We start from the raw sequence: 16,168 nt of genomic DNA on the forward strand, positions 1-16,168 counted from the left end.
AACCAGCAGGTCAGGAGGGAACAGGCTCCTGCCCCTCTCCCTTTGGGCAGGAGCTGACAGCAGTGCTCCCCAGCTGTGGCCCAGCCTCTGGGAAAACAGAGGCTTACACCCACCCTTCACCTTGCATATCTTCTTTTCCCAGCTCTAATCCAAGCAGGGAGGGTTGAATCACCCTCCAGGGGTGATCTCCCTCCCACCCAGCCTCACCCTGGAGCTGACACCGCAGCAGCAAGCAATGCCCCATGGCGTGCACACTGTCCTACCCCCACAGCTCTGCTGGCGCACAATTACCCATTCAAGGCTAGAAGTCAATTGTACCTGCAGTGCTGTCAGCAGCAACTCACAGCAGCTGGAATCCCCTCCCCGTGCTCAGCTGTGGCAGGGGGCACGGGCAGAAAGCATTGGCACAGATATGCTAGAGGCAGAGTTTATTACACTACGCAGGCTAAGAACCCCGGGCAAGACCCCACACTGGTAAGAATCGAACCAGCTCTTTATCAAAAAGTTAATACTATAGTCAACCCCATTCTCCTTTGGTCATTACAAAGCAAGAGAAATATTAAAAGAAAGATATTTATACACAGAGGGAAGCTGAAGAGATTCTGTCCAGCCCTTCCCCTCCACCCCACTCCCAGCACGTTCAGGTGCCCGGTCTTCTGGCTGTCAGGAGCAGCAGAGCATCAAATCTTCACAAGATGTCAGGTTGTTGGGGTTTTATTATTATTGTCATCAATAAAAGCAATAATTACCGAGAGCTGCCATTCCTGTTCCTCCCCAGGGAGGGCGGAGGGGCAACGCCAGCTCCCCTCCCTCTCTGCCCTCCAAGTGTAGGGGATGGCTGTGTACACAGGTGCGTGAGCACATGCACACGCTTCCTTTTGCCAGTGCGCACACACAGCACAGCTGGCACGGGCAATGTGGTCTCTGATCCCTCGTTTGTACGCAGTCTTTTTAAAAAAAATATTGTATTATAATAATAATATGAATTTCTCTTTCCATTTTGTGTCTTCTGGAAAAGTGTCAATCGTCCGTGAGGTCCTGCACAAAGAGGACTTCCGTGTGGCTGAGTCCGGCCTCCTGCAGCGTGGGCGGGTTGGGCCACTCCTCTGTCGGAAGGCAGGGCAGGACACGGCGAGGGAAGTTGGCCTCAATCTGGAACTTTTCAGGGCTTTCTTTCAAGGAGAACAGGAAGTCGTGGATCACCTGGGAAAGAAGCACAGAAATAAACTGCCAGCTGGGGGAGCAACGGCACAGCCAGACTGCATCCACAGCATCTCGCTGGGGGAAGGTTACCAGATTTGCACCATCACTGCGCTCTAGCCACCAAGACAGCCATTTTCTTAGCGTCCATGAAACAGGTCTCACCACAGAGTACTGGGGAGTCCAGACAGCGTTTCTGGCTCTTCCTACACCATTATTTAATAGAGAGCAACAAGCTTCAGATTTTCATAAGAAAGAAAAAGTTTCTCCCACTTTTTCCTCTCGTTTCTCTCTTCTAAGCTGGTGGGACCAGTCCCCAAGACACTCTCCTTCCCCAGCTGAACTCTCTCTGCTAAGGCTCTCAAAGGTCACCATTTGGCAAAGTCCAACGGAACCAAAGCCTTGCTGAGCCACCTGGAGAATCTCTTGACTGTACTCTCTGGGAAGCCCACCCGCTCTGCCCCAAGCTCACCGTCAATGACTGTGTGAAGTGGAATCGCCGCTCCACTCTGGAATCGTTAGGCAGCTTGAAAATTATCTTAACGCTCTCTGGGTCATCGGGATGTGGTTCGGGAGGAAGGCATTCAGATTTCCGCTCCTTCTCCTCCTGCAGCGTCTGCAAAGGAGGGAGCAGGAGCAATGGGCATGCACAGAACTGACCTTTACACTTGTCCCTTGCAGCGCAGCTGCTCCAGGAGGCCTGGAGGACACGCAAGTCCTGAGCAAGACAAGCAGTTCCAATCTGACAAAACCGCCCCACTGCTCTGGCACAACATGAGCACCTGACGGGGCACAGCAGCCTCTCTAGCAGTCAACTTGCTCTCACCTGTCGCCGCCTCTCCTCTGCAAGTTTTTGCTGCTGCACTTCCTCCTCCTTCTTCTTTTTCCTCTCCCGTTCCTCCTTCTTCTTGCGTTCCTTTTCCTGGTCTGCACGCAAGGATGCCAGATATGCCTCGTCCTGCTGCTGCCTCAAAACTTGGGTTTGGTTCCTCTCTTCCCTGCAAAGGTAAGCAGGGAGCGGTGAGGGCTGGCAAGCCCTGAAGTGAAAGCACGGCAGGCTGGTGGCAGACCTGAGGGTGCAGCCCCAAACTGACAGGAGCACACACATCAGGCAACGCCTCGTTTAAGAGTACCATGAGCTCCTAGAAGGCAAGCTGAGTCTCCACAGCCCCTCTGCTCCCAGCTTGGCTCCTGTGGGGTCCAAGCTTTACCTGCAAAGCTCCAGTGCGCTAAGGGTATGCTCCCACTGTGGAAAACAGCAGAGCACTCACACCCACCTTTCAGTAGTGGGCAAAACATCCAGGTCCCTGACTACAGGATGGCCTGAATTTATGGAGCCACCGGGAAGAGGAGATCCCATGGGCTCTGTTAACAGGACAGGAGATGCTGAGCTACCTGCCTACATATGGTGTCTGGAGGGAGGATGAGGGCAGAGCAGAGCCCGCCTCCACAAGGTCTGCATGACTGGAGCTCAGGTCCCATCATACCTTTCCAGGCGCTCGGACACCAGATACGTCTGGTTGGCATCCATGATGAACATCAGTTGATTAATGAGGTCATCAGCCTGGATGAGGCCCTCTAGCCGCCCAACTACTGTCATTCTGCGATCCTTCAGCATAATCACGGCCAGGAACGGGTATGTGTTCTCTCGCAGAGCCTGGGAGACTGGGAAATAGGCACCAACATCACCATAACTGCCCCATCCAGAAGGGTCAGTAAGGGGTACAGCACAAACGCTTTCCATCACCAAGGGCCTAGGAAAGCAGCTTCCATGCCACTCTCTCTTCCAAGGCAGAAAAGGCCTCAGGCTCTATTTTGTCAAACTAAATTCTACCAATTAGCAAAAGGAGGAAGTGGCTTGGAGTATAGTGACTGAGGAAAAAACCAAGCTTTGAAGTAAGCAAAAAGGTTCTTTAATTCAAACAGGAAGGAAGTAAATTGCTCTGAATGTCCATTCAGAATGGGACAAAAAGCCCTCAGTTTGAACTGCACGAAGAGAAACACAGGTCAAGCACAGGGAACACTCACAGCATGAACAATGGTCCAATTTTGGAAGATACTGTCAAGAGAAAGATAGTAGTGTCCATCTCAGACACTTCAAACCAGAATTAGGTCATTTCTGCCAGAGGCAGACTGTCTTGAGGCAGGGAATGAAGCAGATCAGGGGCTTTGAAGTTACTGCTCACCTATGACTGCTGACCACCTCCTCCTTATAACATGCATGCCACACCACACAACTTGGAGCAGTCATTACCAACGGAGCCCCCCCAGACTAAATCAGAGCACCCCATGGATTAAATGAAAGGCCACAACCCCTTCCAGCTCTGCTTTCTAGGCTGTGACTCCAAAGCACTGCAGCAAAGAAACATCATTAAGTAACGAATGCCATTATTTCAAGGTGTTGATAGCTAGCAGCTGAGCTATGGAACCAAGAATGACCCAGATTTAATACCAGAACTCCTGACCTCTCCTGCCACAAAACAGGAAGGGTCAGAAGCAACAGAGGAAGCATGAACAGAACACTGGGAACAGGCTCCATTTGCAGCAAAACCCTAACAAAATGCTGGCAGGCCAGGTATCAACAGCTCTGGAAAGACAGTATTTTGAAGGACCTCACTGTGGAGACAGAGACTGGGTGTGGAGTAAAGACCACTGTCTCCTAGAGGGAAAGAATGCACCTAACAAGTCACTGCTGGCCTCAGGCAAAACACAAGCCAATGCTGAGGGCACAGCCAGTTAAATACTTGTTTCTGTACTGTTTAACCCTCAGTACTCCCATTAGCAAGGCACTGAAAGCAGCTGAATGCCCACAGCAAAGAGCATGCAACTAGGGCTGCCTAGAAACACATGGAACAGTGGAGATGAAGGGCAGAAGGCATTTCCCAGCATCAAACAGGCCCTCTGAGATATCACATGGGAACCAACACATATATCCCCATGTAATCCTGAAATCTTTTCTGCTTGCACAAAAACTAGTGTGTTTCACACACATAAGTTTGCCAAAAAGTATTTGTCTTGTTCCAGAAACAGAAGGGGATAGGTAAAGCCCAGGAGCAACACTCACCTCTGTATCCCTCTGGTTTATTAGTTGAGCAAGCCCAGAAGAGCATTCTAGTGTTTATGAGGGTGATCACCTCAGGTACACACAGCGTATTGCTAGGGGATGAGAAGAGATCATGTGAATGAAGCTGCAGTTAAACTGCAAAGATAACCATTTGGAAAACTCTCCTACCTACCGGCAGAATTCATCTGTGTCTTGGTGGTCATCTCCATGAAGATAAACCAACAGGAAGCGCAGCTCCCGCTTGGCATCGTTCAGTGCCTTGGCATAAGAGCAGAGGAGGCAGAGTTACAGGGTCTCCAGGCAAGGGGAAAGCAGCACTCACAAAACTTGTGTGACACAGCTCAGCAACATTTACCCAGGCCATTACTCTGCCACTAGCGTGGTTTTAATGAAGCAGTAGTGCAGTATGAACCTGACAAACCTTCTGACTAAACCCTCATCTAAGGGGGTTACAACGGTGTTCTTCCATACTCCTTTCAGGATGTGGCTTTGGAGAGCACTGAACTCAGCCAAGCCAGACACACAACTGCATGGATTGATGCTTCCCACCACCCCACCAGGCTCAGCCGGCAGCAACGAGCCCTTCACCTCAGACATACAGCAGCCAAGGCTGAGCTTTCCACTCTGGCCTGTACAGGACACAATCTTCAGACCACATCAAAATAAAAACACTACTAAAAAAGGTAACTCAATAATGCTGCAGGCCCCAACAAAACAAAAAGCCAAACAAAAACAACAAAAAAAAGCTTTTTGCATCTACAGTTTCTGGATTCCACCCACCCAAGAGCATTTCTTAACAAGGCCACAGAAAAAGCACACAATAGGCTCCCTGTTTTACTGGCACTGAGTTTTGGTAGCCTAGCCATTCTGTGGTTATTTAAGTTTGGATTCCAGGCAAGACAGAGGGGCCTAGAAGAGCTGCGGAGGCGGTGAGCTCCATCATTGTGCAGCGTGGAGCAGATACAGACTCCACATTCTTCTCTGGCACTTGGGAAGCGGTGCTGATCCAGCTGTCTTGCCGGGAAGCACTGCAGGAGGCCCTTCCCTTGGCTGGGCTGAGAGAAGCTGCAGAAGAGGCAGTACCCATTGGGACGCCCCTCTTTTAGAGCGGGCCATCAGCTCAGATCTAACATACAGAACCCTCACCTCCCATAATTTCTTCAGGGGCTCCTCCCTCTCTCAATTTTGAGGTCCTGCTCCAAGTTCTGGAGTTGCATTATAATACAAGCCTAGGCAGTCAATCCCAATTTGGCAAACAAAAGGACAGGCTCTGGCACACCACATCCGCTTATAAAAACAAAGGCAGGATTACAAAGAATAGCTGTTGGCTACAGAGCCATGCAGACGGCTGAGGAACAGTGAGAGCAGCTTTGCTTTCCAACGTTGCAGGCTTGGCATATCACCAAACCTGGCAGACACTGGTTTTCCAACACACTTGTTCACCAGCTCTGCATTACCCTGTTAGAGAGTTTGGGGACAAATGCTGGGCTTTTAAGATGGAAAGCAACATTGCCATGTAAGCCCTGATACCATCTGGCAAAATCCCCACTCTACATCTCCCCAGGATCTGTAACCAAGTGTGACACTGACCTGGCTGTAAGTTCCCTGGTAGAAGACAGGGTGTATCCTCCCGTATTTTTCCTCAAACATATGAATAAATGAAATAATGTCACCCACTGGGTCAGTGACACGACTACGAGGATCAGGGCGTATAAAACGCAGAGCAAACCTAGGAATGAAGGAAAGGACACTGGAAATTCAGCTTATTGACATTATGAAGAACAGGTTCTCTTTTCCACAGTCACTAGTATTCATAAGAAGGAAAGTCACAGCTGAGACCCTTAAACACTTATAATCACAACCTGAACTGCCACCTGCTCCAAACAGGTACCATTGCTACAGAAACTCCCCAGTCAAGTATTAACTCATGCCAGGCAGCAGCAAGTATCTGAATTCTGGGTGATTAACAACTTCAACTTCCTCTGAAGCATCAGGCACAAACCACACCAACAGCATGAGGTTTGAGGAATTCAGTCCAGGTAACTTTGAAAACGACATTTCTGCTATTCCAAGACTAACAATCCTGAAGTGCAAAGAGCTGCAGAAAGAGAACATTACACCAGGACTCCAATAAAGACAGAAGAAAGTCATTCCTCTGAGGCTGAAAAAGCTTAACTGCAAGGCAGATATCGATGTTTAGTTCTATCAATGTGTAGAATTTACGTTGAACTTTAGAAAAGTCTTTAAGGGGAAAAAAATAACACAACAGGGGAAAGTGCCAAAACAATGCAGATGGCAGGACTGCCGGACATTTGCCACCTTTGAACACTCCCCTTTCTCTCCATCAATGCTGTAAGGAGGCAAGATGAGCCAGGCCTTCAGGACAGTAAAGGGAGAAGAGGCAACAAAGGGGAAAAAGCAGAAGTGTTTACAGTTTGGGTTTTGCCAAATAACACACAGGGATCAGCGCAGGTTAACCTGCAGCCCAGCCCAACGGGACGTGATTCCAATCAAGTTGTTTGTCCAAGAATACCAGACAGTTTGACACTATTTGCATCCCTCTTGCATAGCACTCAAACTGTAAAGCCATGTAGTTAGAATCCAATTAAATATTTCCTTTACAGAGCTGCAAGATGCTCTTTTTCTCTACAACAAGATTTCTTTCTTACTAAACAGTGTAGGAACTTTACAAGGCTACAGATAAAGCCAGCTGAGCAAGTAAAAAGAAAATCTGCCATTAGACAAAGATCCAAGTGACAGAGGTACAGCCAAATCTAAGCTAGTGTGCCCTGATGCAGTCAACACATGAGTCAGCACAAAGAAGTACTTACCTAAATATATCAAGTAATGTGTAATAGGTAAATCGGAATGGAAGCATTATGAAGTAGTAACCCCATCCTAAGAGGCCCTGCAATTACAAACAAAGAATTAAAACAGTCCCCAGCCCAGGAAGAGGCCTGCTAAAGCAAAGTGTCCACCAACATCAAGCAGAGAGGCACACACGGGAGTATCAGTGCTCTAATCACTGCAAAAAAAAATCTCAGCAATATTTCATGGCTTTGGACACGTCAAATCAAATAAGTAACTAACATGGTTCATTCAGAATTCAACATGACACGTCTGAAAACCAGCATCACAGACTATTCAAGCAACAACACTTCTGCTCTGTGCTAATTTTCTTAACTGTACAAAGGGATTAACAGCACCGAGTCTTACAGGTACTCATACAAATTTGACTGTGAAACATTAACACAAGTGATTGACACTGTATTAAAGTTAATATACATTTCAGGGGGCTCAAAAACCAAAAAATATTACCACTCTGCTATAAAGAGGGGCTAGTCCTTTGTTCCAAGTGAACTGATCAAAAAGCTTTACTACATCACAGCAAGACAGTATGACACAAAGAAGGCAGTCTCGTACTGCGAGTCACACCATGGAGAAAACATCCACAGCAGTAACAAGAGCTGAAGGAATAGCTCTACATTTTGTTTTCAGAAGATAAAATATTTAGAACAGACAAAACAGCATACAAAGAAAACAACTCCTTTTCCTGCTTGCAAGTTCTGTTGTTCACAGAGTCACCCAAGAAGCAAGACAAAACCCACTGTAAGATAACTTGCCCTTGGCTGTGGCCTTGAGACAACGTAGCTGTAGATCCTGTGGTCAGCTGTATTGACCTGCAATGGCCGCGACGGAGGAGGATTAAAGACACTTGGGACACCCTCTTGTTCATTCAGTCGGTCCTGTACAGCTGCCTTTGACAAAAGGAAGAGCAAAGGGAGGTTTCAGACATTTAAAGACGGCAGAAAATACCTTTTTTTATACTTTGGACGCTAACAGTAGGTATTATTTGTCCTCAGCCCCAGAGCGGTGGATAAGCACAACTCATTACAAACCATAACCATCAACACTCCTGTCTGCATGGGAGGCCTCCTCCACAGCAGCTGCACACACGCACCACAGGAAGCTACACAATGTGCCAGTCAAGTGATTATTCACAGTCTTAACAACTCCGCTGTGTACTTCTGAAACCAGCTCTCCAGCAACATCAAGATATTGTTATAAAGAGCTACTAGTGTAAATTCAGGGGCTGACAGATTAAGTCTCACTGGTAGGGCTCCCCTTTCCCACAGAGTATTTCATTTAATGCAGGTGCTCAGAAACCACCTTCGCAGCAATACCTCTATGTTCCAGTTGTGCTGCTCCAGCGTGTGACGACATTGGTCCATGGACTCTATACCAGTCAAGTCCTAAAGAAGGAGAATAAAAACAGATGAGTACCAGGGAAGTGCTGTATTTATACTATTCTTTGCAACACGTGAGCACAGACAGGAGTTACTATACCACATTACCACAATACTCTTAAAAAGTGCTCTGCTTTCAATTTAAGAGCACAGCAACCTGAGCTAACCCAAATCCGTAGACACCCAGGAGGCCTCAGACAGGCCTTTGCACTCTTCCAGCATTAGCCTGTTCTCAGCAGCACCCAAGCTCTGCTACTACAGCCACGCTCAGCCCGGTCAAGCGTCTAACACCATACCGTCTACGAGTTTCGCTCTGGAAGGAGGGCAGATGCCCTCAAATGTGACCTCAAAGCATCTCCTCAAAAGACAGGCAAAGCATTTGCAAAAACTCAAGACAACCATTACTTCACTCACTGCAAGCATAAAACAGAGACAAACCAAAATGAGCCAGGCACTAACGACGGCAGTGTTTTCCAGCATCACAGGGGATTCTGTAGTAAGAAAAATTATCCAGTCCAACTCAGGACCTCAAATAGTCCAAACACATCAGCAGACCTCAAAGCCACTGGGCTCTCACATCGGTGTTTGGGAAGGCATTTTAACAGCGTGCCAATCAGAAGCTCTGCACAAGAGATCAAACACTATTTGTTATTACAGGAAGCCACGTCAGCACCTCCTGAATGGAAACAAATCTTTGCTGAAGCGAACATCCCTGCCATTGTGCCACAAACACGTCCCTCCCCACACCACTTGCTGTCAGGTTTTTGAACAGACACTTCAGGGTTGCATACATTGATGTATATCACCCCAGAGTCAAAGCACAGACTTTCACGCAAAAGCACAATTCCACAGATGTGCTACCACTACTTTTCTAACAACCCTTTGAATCAGGCAATGAAAGATCATTACAGGTGACACCATTAACAATGCCGGCAATTTTGAAGGAAACTACTGCTATTTTAAAATTAAAAGGAGTAAAAAGTTTGGGTTTTTTAATAACTGGGCTACAGAAAGCCAATACAACAGCTATATCTTCAGAAGCAATTATTTAGCTTAGATAAAAGATGGCAAGAAGTAGTGACAATTGTCACAAGTAGTGTAACAAATTCAGCATAAAAACATGCTGGTGATATAAGGAGGCTGTTTAAATACGACAATTTCTCAGCAAGGCCATTCCCGACACGGGAACTCCTCAGATTCTTAAAGCTTTGTGTTCTCACCTGGTGGATTTCTCTTCAGACACCTCCCCAGCCGGCTGGCGGAACACTGCGGAGGGTGCTCCTCCATCAGCGGCTCAGACTGCGCTGAAGGGAAGCGGGCTGCTTTCCCCCAGACTGCTACATGCCGTGACAGGTGGAGCCTGCTGACCTGCGGAGGCTGTGTGAGCTCAAATACGAGATCCTTGCCTGTCCTCTGCCTGCTGGTTCCACGCACTCTTCTCTGCAGCACCCAAGAAGATCTCGGCCATGCAGGAGCTTGGCAAAGGGGGAACTTTTGCTCCCCACGTCTGTCACACAGCAGAGCACAGCTTTTCTGCAGGAGGCAGCCTATGGTGATTGCTAACACTGAGCAGCGACTCGATACAAATCCTTGTGTGCTGTTTCTATTACACCTTGTGATCCGTTGTTAGGAATCCTTTTTAATTCGGTTCACCATCTGCCCTATTTCTTCCTTAGTTTAAAAGCCCCTGAGGCAGTCCTGACAAGCTGACCAGTTAAGAATGCACTAAATTATTTTTTTTTTTACTGGAGAAGGATGGTGCATCTACTCCCTTCCCTGCCCCCATTCATACATTCCACATGCTATTTCCACCCAAGTCACACTCTGGACAAATGCCCTATTCAATCTCTGGGCTCAGTTCAAACTTCTGAGCATTTCTTGACTTCTTTGTCGTGAAGTCTCCACAGATGATCTTCCCAGTCTACTAGGCCAAAATCATTGTTTCATTCTGCTGTACAGAACCCAACTGTTCAAAGCATTTGACATTAGCTATGTGATTGCAGTCACTCAGAAATAAGCACTTCAAATCACCACCCAGTGGTGTATAAATATTTATTAAAAAGTAAGTCTGCAGCAAGCCTCACAAGGGAGCACTACAGAAGTGAATTTCATAGAAGAAATGAAGCTCAGTGAACTCAACCGTTGTTGCCAGAATATCTGTTTATCACCCAGCTTCATGATTTTGTGGTTTAGTTTAACTATCTTTAAATAAAGATGTACTTCACTGAGTAAAATTTAGGTTTCGTATTCTATTTTTTTTTTTTTACCCTAAACTCCTACAGAAGTCCTTCATTGTCCTTTAAGAAGGACATCTCAAAAGACACCTGCAATTTATTCAATTATTTGATTTTACAATGGAGACACAATATTTGCATTTCAAAGCCTTGAAAGTCTTCTGATCACCATTCCTTAACACCCTGGGAATTCTGCTGGTGTGTGCAAAATTTGCAAGATTCAGAAACTCATTCACACCTTTATTGCCAAGTGTCCGGATTACCGCTCAGCACTAACAACAGGGCTTCGTGACTGAACATTCCCTCTGTTTTAAATTATGCAAAATGCTTTAGCAGTTTTGGGTCAGAAAGCAGCACCAAGCTAACAGCCACGCAGAACTATCAACAAGCATCTAACAAGCTCTGAATCACTGCAGCATTTGCAAGACCTACTGAGCTCCAAGCCAGCTAACATGAGCCCTTCCCAACCATCGTTGCAGTGGCAGGCACACTGTTGATCAAACCTCAGTTTTATAGCCGCACTTTTCTGTGGAGGTGCATCTACATTTTTTTTTTTTTCCTCTACATCTTAATACAGTTGCTCTCAACACTAAACAGAAGCGACACAACCACCCCAGCATCACCATGCCTAGCGCTCCCACCACTCTTCTCATCAATGAAGCTGCACAAATAAACTTTCACAGGAAAAAAAATTGCCTGTGTAAAGGAAGCTTTTAAAACTGAACATTTTGGAATGTTACTTCTACACGCTCCATAAGACAGACACACTACAGTTCCAAGATGTTCTGGAAGACACATATGGGTTCAGAACAACTTGCACTCAATGTAAGGAACTGCAGGATGACAGTTCAGCTGTCTGTTTAGACAACACGTGTTGATAAACACTGATACTATTCACCATCGCTCCCAACAACCATTTATACTGTTATCTCCGTACTCTCTACGGCCACTGCTTCACCTCAGTCACAGGAACAGATTAGAAACTCGAACCACATCACTTCCACCGCACCAGTTGTAGTGAATCTTGTGGCTAGCTGCAAACTGCATCATTCTGATGCCAAACAAGCATGTTCTTAGTATTGTTAAGCCTAAGAGAACAAACAGTAGCTTTAAATCAGTCACTAACTGCTGGTTTACTTCTCACTGTAGTCTCTCATTAGCTGCCTCAAAGAGCATACCTTACACAGGCATAGTAAATAATAACAAGATAAAGCCCCTTGTAGTTAAAATTAATCCTATTAAACTAGTACCCTCAAACCTTCAAATAAACATTGATCCAAGCTCAAGATGGTGGATAATATTGAGAAAATAAAATATTAAGTACCACAAAAGCCAGGAAAGGTCAACACTGCCTTCTTAAACACCACTCAAAGCAGAGTGCTATGCTAAAACATACTGAAACTGCTGCTGGATATAATTATTTGTATCTCTCACCTTTGAGACCAGAATGCTAAAATTTTCTCAATAATGAAGTAGCGGAAAGTGCAATTCCATGCTTCAAAGGCAGAAGGAATAACCCTGAGTGGACAAAGGTTGTAAACTGGACTTACGAAACTGTTCCCTCTGCAGATAGGCTTGTATGTTGAAACACAGCATAAGAGATGCAAATCCACAGGGCTAACTGGCACTGCTCTTAATTCCCAACCCACTGCCAAATTCCAGAGAATTGTGTTTCCAACAAGAACATCTGACTTCAAGCAGCAAAAAAGCCTTGACCGATACAGTTTCTCTTTGCATATTACAGCAAATGCCTTTAGGAGAGTTTTGATCTATACGCACTGAGTAGGAAAGATGCCTGGAGTTTCTCGCTCCTTCCTTCCTCTTTAATTAGAGATGTTTTAAGTCCTGAGTGTTTTGTTTTCCCCAGTTGAAGTTAGAGATGGCATTGTGAGTGCTAACTTGTATTCCTTTGCAAATAGCATTCCATCACTTTACATTAGCATATTATAACTACATTAGACACCAGCCCAAGTGTAATGGGCACAGATCAATAACAAGATCCTACAAAAGCTGCCCTGCTGTTTCTTCCATCTCCCAAGTGGAACTGTATCTCCACAGCTTGCTTAAGCTGTTCACATCAAGTTTCCCTCCACAGATGTCAAGACAGTCAAGTCTTGACAGATGAAAAATTTAGATCCTTTTATTCCTTTACATTAGCCAGTGCTTTGGCAGTAAATAGGAGGCTGAAAGCATGCAAGAGTGCTTTGCTGCTTTTATTTCAAGTTTATTCCAGTTCTCTCTCCATATTGGCACTTTGCTTCTACTTCATTACCCTGCCACAGCAGGGTGGCAGACAGCTGTCCTCCTATTCCAGCCCTGTCAGTGGGAACAGAGCTGCCACTTCCCCCATTCTGCCAGCAGAGCTGTTTGTACGAGCACCAGCAGCTCTCCATTTAACTGTAACACCACTGAGAGCCTTCTGCTATTGCTAACATCATCTCTGTTATCCCCACTCCCTTCTCTCCTACTCCACTCTCCTGCTTTATTCACATTGCAGTAGCATGCCTTCTGTGGAAGTACAATGCTCTGCCACCAGACAATACTGGGCAAATTACTCATGACTGTGCATCACAACGAAAGGGCAAAGCTACCTGTGAAAATATTTAAGTATTCCCTACAAAGGCAGCAGGAATCTCCGAAATGTTTGCAAGCTAACTGTAGTAGTTTTGCAGCAACATACAAGTGATTTTAGTGAGGCTCAGACACCCTCTCCAAACAGCAAATCCTATTTAACAGGATCCAACTAAAGGAAATAAGAAAAAAAAAAAAAGTATTTTCCAGGTGGACTGATTTACTCTCTCATTTCAAAGAAAGAAGCAGGACTGCACACCTGAGCCCCTTTCAGCCAGGTGTGAAGCACCAAAGAAGAAGGGATCACCAGTGAAGTCAGTCAGTAGCCCAGCCCTGGTGAAAAGCTAATCTCATCTACCCCAGGGACAGAAGAATGAGAGGATCCTGGTATCAGAGCCTCCCAGACTACAGCTTTCACATTAGGCTCAAGACAGCAGCTGTCTTCTAACTGAAAAGTTTCTCCCTTTTATAGCCTAAGGAATTTTCCTCCCACTTCACACCAGGGCTCAACAGGAAGCTGGACTAAAACCTGAACCCTTCCTTCCCACTCCTTCCCCTCCAGCCCCCGGCCTGCTGTCCGTGGCAACACCAGGTAGATTAGGAAACAGGATTCTTCAGTTTCACAGCTGCCCACAGGGTTTTGAAAATAGGAACAGCGACACTGACGAGTGCAGCTGGCCCTATCTGTCCAGAATCAACAGATTAATAACAGTGTCCTACAGCAAGAGACTGGGAGCTGGAGGACAGCTTTTGTACATACATATGTGCAGCGTAAGGCAACAGCTTAATCCTCAAATACTTACCAGGGAAACAGTAGCATTGGGAGAGTAATTGTTATTCTGCCTCCTTTGTCTGCAAGTTAAAGGTGGCCCAAACAGCTTAATTTGCAGTAAAGACTTAGAGGGGATATCTGTAAAAAGTTTCCTCATAGGTAGAGTGATGCAAAAACAGCGCAGTACATTAATTACTTCAGGCAGCTGTTGAATTCTCCTGGGTCAGAGGTAAATGCCTGGCAAATCTCTGTTTGGAATGATGAGGAACACCTGCATCTGTCTCAGCTGTGGAAGGCAGGGCTGGATGCCTCTAAAGTCCCTTTAAGCCCTATAATTCTATAGTTACATCACACTAATAAATGCAAAACAGCCTTAAAAAAAAACAAATGTAAAGCAAGAAAATCACACAAAACACTCTTGAAAGTATATGTTGTATTTGTAAAAACTCTGCAATCCAAGGAACACCACATAATGCCCTACCATTCAGAAACAAACTCAAGACACCTGAAGATACTTTTCACAGGCCAGCACATTTAATTACTTCTCACTGAGCAACCCTAAGTATTTCAATTCCACAGCACTGTTTTCTCTCTAATAAACCACATCTGCAGATTGGGTTTTTTAAATTATTCAGCTGCTGCTCAGCCCTGAGGCCTCGGCAAACCAAAGGTTAAGCGACCCAGCCCATGTTATGCAGCAGACAGTGGGATTAGATCACTATAATCCCCAGTGGCCTCCCCCCAGTAGGCATTACCAAACCGCGAGGGTTAGAGAGTATTTTCTGCGAAATCACATTCCATGGAAACCCACTGGCTAACCCTCCCAAGATGCCAGGAAAGGCTCTCCCATTCACTGCTGACAACAAGAGAGGAAATTTTTCAGACTACCTAATTAAAACGCCCGGGACTTACCGAGGAGTTTTTCCCGTACGGAGGTAATGGGGTTTATTCAGCACTCACTTCCTGCCTCCCCAATTAGCGATGACAGAACACCAATCCTAACGAAGGGCTCAGGGCACGCACAGCACCGGCGGGCCTGTCAGCGAGGCCCCAGCCCCACACAGGAGCTTCACTCGCCCCCGAGGGGAGCACCCGTGCCCCCGCCAGGACCGGGACCACGGGACTCTCTCCTCTCGCCCCCTACTCAGGCCCGGCCCGACATTCCCGCAACCGCTCCAGGCGGGGCCTGCCCCGGGTCTCAGCGAGCCCCGCATCCCCCGGCCCGGCGCGGGCCGGTAGCACCCCAGAGTCGGCGGGGCGGGCCCGGCCCACCCCGTTCCGTGCCCGCCTCCTCCGCTCCCGCCGGCTGGCACGGGCACCTGGAACTGCAGCAGCTTCTCGGTCTGCTCCGCCGTCAGCTCCCGCTCCTCAGGCGCCGCCATTTTGCAGCCGCCTCTGACCCGCCGCTCCGTCACTCTCCGGAACTGACGTCTCCCACCGGCACTTCCGCCCTAACTCCAGGGCGCGCGCGAGGCGCCGTTACGAAGCCACCGGTCGTTTATCGGCCGCAACCGGAAATGCTCGAAAGCGTTCCGGAGAAAGCCGAACGGCTCTCGGGCCTCTTCGGAAATACCCGAATCTTATCAACGGAGCTCGCCGCTCTCGGGTAGTTCCCGATAGGCGCACGAAGAGTTCCGAAGTGTGCCGAAAGCCGCTCGGGCGTTTCCGGAGCCGGCACGGGGCGGTGGCTGCCTGTAGCTGTGGGAGCGGGTCCCGCGGCTGGGGGCTCGGAGCGGGCCGTGGGCCGGAGCCCCTCGGGAGCGGGCTAGGCGGCCTGTCACCGGGGCGGCCTGTCAGCCATCGGAAGGGTCTTGCCCCGGCACCTCCCGTCCCGCCGAGTCGCCCGTCCGCCGGTGGCGGCTCCACCCAAGATGGCGGCCGCCAGTCAAGATGGTGGCTGTGAGGGGCCGCCCGCTCCCACCCCGCAGAGCCACGAGTGCGCGCGTGGGTGGGGACAGTGCCCCGGGACCACGGCCCTGCGAGCCCGGGGGGAGGCGGCCGAGCAGCCCCGGCTCCCCATGCCCCGGCGATGCGTCGAGCGGGCTGCAGCTGGGCCCCGGCCGGCGGCCTGGCGATGCGC

The 16,168-nt window shown here is 47.8% G+C and overlaps 1 protein-coding gene across 4 annotated transcripts; it reads right to left on the reverse strand.

Moving 5' to 3' along the window:
- Window positions 1-698: 698 nt before the first annotated feature.
- On the reverse strand, window positions 699-16,083 carry FAF2 (Fas associated factor family member 2). 4 transcript variants are annotated; one of them, XM_086759206.1, is made up of 11 exons: window positions 15,408-16,083; window positions 8,449-8,517; window positions 7,873-8,022; window positions 7,096-7,172; window positions 5,855-5,993; window positions 4,437-4,522; window positions 4,265-4,356; window positions 2,688-2,865; window positions 2,027-2,198; window positions 1,673-1,816; window positions 699-1,203 (listed from the first exon to the last, which is right to left on the reverse strand). In XM_086759206.1, exons 1-11 carry the CDS (start codon window positions 15,468-15,470, stop codon window positions 1,021-1,023), a joined length of 1,353 nt encoding a protein of 450 aa, XP_086615332.1. In that variant the 5' UTR covers window positions 15,471-16,083; the 3' UTR covers window positions 699-1,020. The 4 variants fall into 4 exon arrangements, with proteins under 4 accessions (XP_086615332.1, XP_086615335.1, XP_086615334.1 ...); XM_086759209.1 differs by lacking the exon at window positions 15,408-16,083 and adding an exon at window positions 15,001-15,397; XM_086759208.1 differs by lacking the exon at window positions 15,408-16,083 and adding an exon at window positions 8,971-9,466.
- Window positions 16,084-16,168: the final 85 nt, after the last annotated feature.

This window comes from Chlamydotis macqueenii, chromosome 14, assembly GCF_036417535.1.
Source record: "Chlamydotis macqueenii isolate bChlMac1 chromosome 14, bChlMac1.mat, whole genome shotgun sequence".
Classification (NCBI taxonomy): Eukaryota; Metazoa; Chordata; class Aves; order Otidiformes; family Otididae; genus Chlamydotis; species Chlamydotis macqueenii.

What these genes read in the sequence shown, in the direction of transcription:
- FAF2 (XM_086759206.1), bottom strand. Translation starts at nt 15,470, where the DNA reads ATGGCGGCGCCTGAGGAGCGGGAGCTGACGGCGGAGCAGACCGAGAAG. An exon ending in ACATTACTTGATATATTTAG is followed by an intron (nt 5,994 to 7,095) that starts GTAAGTACTTCT and finishes CTTCATTCCTAG; the next exon opens with GTTTGCTCTGCGTTTTATAC. An exon ending in GTGTCCGAGCGCCTGGAAAG is followed by an intron (nt 2,199 to 2,687) that starts GTATGATGGGAC and finishes TTACCTTTGCAG; the next exon opens with GGAAGAGAGGAACCAAACCC.